The 6,153-nt window shown below is 37.6% G+C and overlaps 1 protein-coding gene across 1 annotated transcript; it reads left to right on the top strand.

Moving 5' to 3' along the window:
* The first annotated feature begins 1,527 nt into the window (after nucleotides 1-1,527).
* Nucleotides 1,528-2,403, top strand: LOC124975806 (CCR4-NOT transcription complex subunit 8-like). The gene is given in 2 exon segments (XM_047538334.1): nucleotides 1,528-1,847; nucleotides 2,001-2,403. Coding segments are annotated over 2 exon segments (723 nt in total).
* The last annotated feature ends 3,750 nt before the right edge of the window (nucleotides 2,404-6,153 follow it).

The raw sequence follows: 6,153 nt of genomic DNA, 5'->3' as shown, positions 1-6,153 counted from the left end.
AATTCACATGTAATAAAATGAAATGCTACCAGAAGCACTATACAGATTCAATGCAATTCCTATTGACCTCTATCTCTCATGCTGCACAAAAATCAAAGTAAAGTGGATCAAAGACTTAGGCACTAGAACAGAGACCATGCACCTTAGAAGAAAAAGTCAGTCCAAGTCTTCACCATGTTGACTCAGGCCCTGATTTCCTTAACAAGACTCCTAAAAGACAAGAAGTGAAATTAAGAATCAATTAATGAGATGGATGCAAACTGGAAAACTTCTTCTCAGCAAAGGAAACCATCAATAACTTGAAGAGAGACCCTACAGAATGGGAGAAAATCTTTGCCACACACACCTCAGGTAGAGGACTAATCCCCAGGATATAAAAGGAACTCAAAAGACTTAACACCAAAACCAAATAACCCAATAAATAAATGGGCTAAGGAACTGAACACTTCACAGAAGAAGAAACACAATTGATCAACAAACATATGAAAATGTGTTCATCAATTCTAGTAGTTCGAGAAATGCAAATCAAACCTACTCTAAGATTTCATCTCACTCCAATCAGAATGGCAATTATCAAGAATATAAGCAACAATAATTGTTGGCAAGGATGTAAGGAAAAGGTACACTCATATATTGTTGATGGGACTGCAGATTGGTGTGAACACATTGGAAAGCAGTATGGAGATTCCTCAGAAAACCTGGAATGGAACCACCATTTGACTCAGTTTACCCATTCCTTGATTTATACCCAAAGAATATATAATCAGCATACTACATTGATGCAGTCACATCAATGTATATAGTAGCTCATCCACAGTAGCTAAACTATGGAAGCAACCTAGATGCCCATCTAGGTTGAATGCCAACAGATGAATGAGTAAAGAAAATATGGTACACACATACAATTGAATATTAGTCTTTTAAAGAAGAATGAAATCATGGCATTTGCAGGTAAATGGATGGAACTAGAGAATATCATGCTATGTGAAATAAAATGATCCCTCCAAAATAAATACCGAATGTTTTCTCTGATAAGAAGGTGTTGACCCATAGTGGGGTGTGGGTAAGGAAAAATGAAGGATCTTTGTCGTATACAGAGGGGAGTGAGGGATGAGTGGAGTGATGTGATTGCGAAGGATGAATGATAGAATGACACAGAGATAATTACCCTATATACATGTATAAAAAGAATTTTAATTAACCTAAATAATTTTTTTAAAAAGGAGACAAAGGACAATAACTATCATGAAGAGCATGCAAAATATACTTCAGAAGAGTAGAAACGCAAAGGAGAAACACAAAAATCATGCAACAATATAAATACATAAAACTGCTCAATCACAAAATGAGCAATAAGAGAGGAAGAAAGAACAAAGGATTTAAAAAAAAAAAAAAAACCACGACAGAAATCCAGGGCAGAGGGAGGAGAACTCTGGGTAAGGGCTTGGTTGCTGCTGATGTTACTGCTGCTGGGGTTTGCCCGCCAGCCCATGCTTAGCAGGCCCTGCCAGTCAGGGTTTCTTCAGGATGCCTGCAGCAATTGTAGAGAATAGCCAGGTTATCTGTGAAGTCTGGGCCAGCAACCTAGAAAAAGAGATGAGGAAGATCCAAGAAATCATGCTCAGTTACACTTATATTGCAATGGACACAGAATTTCCCGGTGTTGTGTTACCACCAATTGGTGAATTTCGTAGTTCAATAGATTACCAGTATTAACTTCTGTGGTGCAATGTTGACCTTTGAAAAATTATCCAGGTGGGCCTTACATTCACAAATGAGAAGGGAGAATATCCTTCTGGAATCAATACTTGGCAGTTCAATTTCAAATTCAACCTTACAGAGGACATGTACTCCCAGGATTCCACAGATCTCCTTGCTAACTCAGGATTACAATTTCAGAAGCATGAAGAGGAAGGTATTGACATGCTGAACTTTGCAGAGCTGCTTATGACATCAGGAGTGGTTCTTTGTGACAATGTCAAATGGCTTTCATTTCACAGTGGCTATGATTTTGGCTACGTGGTAAAGTTGCTTACAGATTCTCATTTGCCAGAAGAAGAACATGAATTCTTTCATATTCTGAATCATTTCTTCCCATCTATTTATGATGTGAAATACCTGATGAAGAGTTGCAAAAATCTTAAGGGAAATCTTCAGAAAATTGCTGATCAGTTGGATTTGCAGAGAATTGGAAGGCAGCACCAGGCAGGCTCAGATTCACTGCTGACAGGAATGGCATTCTTCAGGATGAAAGAGTTTTTTGAGGACAGTATTGATGATGCAAAGTACTATGACCAGCTCTGTGGCTTAGGCATGGGAGTGGCCCAGAAACAGAATGAGGATGTGGACTCTGCCCAGGAGAAGATGAGCATCCTGGAGATTATCAACAACATACAGCAGTGATGGTGGCAGGCTCTGCTGGGTGGGCCCGATCTCAGAGTGGTGCTTCCTGTGCTGACTATGTACTCATCTTCCCCAAAAGAGAACACTTTTGAGCAAACTGTGCCCACCATCTGCATTGAGCAGAAAGACTTGTATTAATGAAGACAGAAGATGTCTTTATTTTAGATCCAGAAGAGGGGAGTTTGCTCTTAATTTGTAAATGAGTCTTCCCTGTTCCTCATCCCCACACCTCTCCTCTCCAGTTGCCTCCTACCACCAGCATCCAGGGCTCATTTGACACCTTTTTAAATATCCAGGACAAGTCTGAAACAAACTAGGAAAATGTATGTAACTCTTACCTGTTGTCATTTTTTTTTTCCAGGGAAAATGGTGTTCTTGGGAAGTGGGTTATACATCTTGAGGCTTTGCCTTTCCTTTTTTGACCCTTCTTGAGGACATTTACTTTCCTCATAATTTGGTAGTCTTTTATGTACTGTTATATGGAAGTGAATTGCCTGTTGCTGAAATTCGAAGACAATTTTACATAATCTGTCTACCACCTTTCATTCACAATCAACTCCAGGTTGGACATTAAGTTGACCACTCAAGTACCTCGAAGTCTGTGTTCCACTGTGCCACTGAGATTTGCTCTCACTCATGCATCATCTGAGGTCATTTTAAGTTTTCAGATCATGAATTCGATCTTGAAGGAAATGAGTAACATCAGATTTTGGGGTCTTATGCACATTATGTTTTTAATAATGTGATTTCAGATGGTCATCTGTGTTCTCCAACCTCTTCTCCATTTTCCCTGTTTTTCCTTTCAGCAAACTTGAGGAGTTCGGTGGATTAGTATGAGTACCAGGAATGTGATTCTTTAAGGTTACAGTAGTTACTTATAAACAGGGCAATCAAGGTATTTCGCTTAGAGAGATCTCTTGGAGTAATATCTCACAAATGGGAATAGGAAGTTCAGGACTTTTGTTTTGTTTTGTTAAAATTAACCATTTAAAAAGTACAGTGTGATTTTTTGAATGACTACAGAATGGAGTTTTGAAAAACCAAAAACCTCTGGAATGGTGGAAATGAAAACCGGTAACTCGCTGAAGTGGATGAATAGCTTTGCATTTTAAAAGTTTATGGAAAACGCAATTTGAAATGAAAAAATGTCAAGTATTATAAGCTGGTAATTAAGATGCTTGTAAATATTATTTATGTTTTTAATTTTGTAAAATAAAGATTTTTTTTAACCACCGGTAAAAAAAAAAACAAAAAAACAAACAACCACAACAACCAGAAAAAAATGAACAAAATCACAAAAGTCCTTACCTATCAGTAATAATCTTGAAGATGAATGAATTAATACCCCCAATTAAAATTTAAACTAGCTGCATTAAATGTGAATTAGTAAAAACATGACCTAATGATTCACTACCCATAATAAACTCACTTCCCTGGTAATGACACATACAAACAGAAAGGGAAGGGGTGAAAAACGATTTTCTATGCTAATAGAAACTGAAAGTGAGCAGGAGAATCTATACATGTATCAGATAAAGTAAACCTTCAGTCAAAAATTTTAAAAAGCAGCAAAAGGCAAGTCACTATATACTGGTACAGTGATCAATTCAGTGAGAGAAAAGAAAAATCATAAATATGTATGCATATACTGACAGAGCACCTAATTATGTAAAACAAGAATTATTAAATCTAGAAGGAAAGGTAGACACCAATACAGTTATAGTTGAGGATCCCAGTACCAATAGACCTTCCAGACAAAAATATCAATATAGAGACTTAGGAATTATACTATACTAAAGGGCAAATGGACCTAATGGAATCTAAGGACATTTAATCCCCCCAAAATGCAGAATACATAAGTGCATAATGTGCATGGAAAATTCTTCAGGATACACTCTATGTTAGGTCACAAAGAACATTTTAGCTGATGTTAAAAACTGTTATCACTCTCTGACCCCAATAGAATAAAATTACAAATCAATCACAAACTTGTATTGGAATACTACACTGTAGCCAAGAAATTGCACAATTACAACTCAAAGTTTAAAATGTTTTTTAAAATCAGAAAAAAAATTTAGAAATCGTACAAATACATGGAAATTAAACAACATACCTAAGAACAACAAATTGATCAGTAAAGAATCAAAAGGACCCTTAATCTTTCTTGAAACAAATGAGAATGGAAACACAACCTCTCAAAATCTAGGGGATACAACCAAAGCAGTAGAAACAGAGATAGCTATAACACTAAGAATGTACACCAAAAAATTAAGTGATCTCGAATAACCAACCTAACAAGGCAATTGAGGAAATAGAAAAGCAAGAACTCATGGGCAATTACTGGTTCAGCACCAGTCCACATAGCACTACAAGAAGGTATGGAGGCTTAGATCGTGCACTGTAAATGCACAGGGTGCTCAGATGGTTTCCCCTTATTATAGTCTGCTTCTAAAAGTTCGTGCCCATTTCATGGCCTTATATCAAGAGAGAATTTACCTAATGAGAAAATAATCAATTGCTTCTTATGGTATTTCCTGATCTAATGCTCAGGTATGTGTGCTCCTATCATATGGACATTATTAACTGGTCTGTTTATCTGCCCCCAAACCTAACAGGCTTTTGCCTTAGCTTGTGTCCAGACTCCAATTTTGTTGATCTTATTGCCCATGGATTGGGTCAATTTCCAGAAATGTAAGAGAAAATGCAATTATCTAGAGTTCAGGAGAATTTATAATACCTGGTGCTTCCACGTGAACAAACAGATCTATCTAACCCCATGTAAATGTTTCATCATGGAATCTGTCCTTTTCTGTTAATAAGCACATGACCAAGAACTTGCAATGTCCCTAAGGGAAGTAATAACCTCCCATGTTTTCACCCACAGATATGTATTTCAGGATATAGACTCATCTCACTTGGAACGGTGGTTCATCCAAGTTCAAAACATATACAAAAAATTTCTAAAAGAGAGGAGTGGTACTTGGGATTCTTTTTTGATTTTAGAACACACATTTAATCTCCTTAAGAGTCTTTTCTGGCAAGATGTTGATCTTTCTGAGATCTCACATAACTTTACACACTCCAAATTACTCCAACTGATATATATACAAATGGTTTACGTGATGATAGCCTCAATTTGGTCTTTCCTCAGAACACAATATTGAGTGACATCAGCAAGCTAGCAGAATATGAAGCCATTGGTTCCTTCCTACAGCACACTAATTCAACAATGATTCATGGAAAATTCCCTTTCTGAACAGTCTAGAAATAAACTGAGAAGGTTCTGCAACTCAAGAAATTTCAAAACCAGACACATCAAAGTGATGAAGTAAATTAGCAACACCTTCTCTCTAGTATCCCTACCCCTAGCAGAGCAATATATTATTAAGAGGAAACCTTCTTGGTCTTAGATTTTCCAAGGGGGGAAAGATTTGAGGCATGTGTCCAATGTCCCAACTTTTCTGAGACCCAAGAAATAGATTCTGTCTTACTTTTCTTGGAGCATTAAGGAACTGGTAGAGTCTAGCTTCCTGGCCCCAGTGAAACCCAGACAGCAGTCAAATCTAGCATACAGCTTGTCACCACAGTCCCTACCCCAGCTCAGCTCTGAGTGGGCAGGTGGCATGTCCCAGCTTCTCCTTGCTGAATAGTGTCACACACAGCATCCAAAGATCCAACTCTTGTGGGTGCTGCCCAAGGAACAAGCCTGTTTCCCTTTCTCAGAGCACTGATGGGATCCAGCATACACTG

This window comes from Sciurus carolinensis, unplaced genomic scaffold (genome assembly GCF_902686445.1).
Source record: "Sciurus carolinensis unplaced genomic scaffold, mSciCar1.2, whole genome shotgun sequence".
Lineage (NCBI taxonomy): Eukaryota > Metazoa > Chordata > Mammalia > Rodentia > Sciuridae > Sciurus > Sciurus carolinensis.
This window is presented reverse-complemented; position numbering and strand designations above follow the sequence as displayed.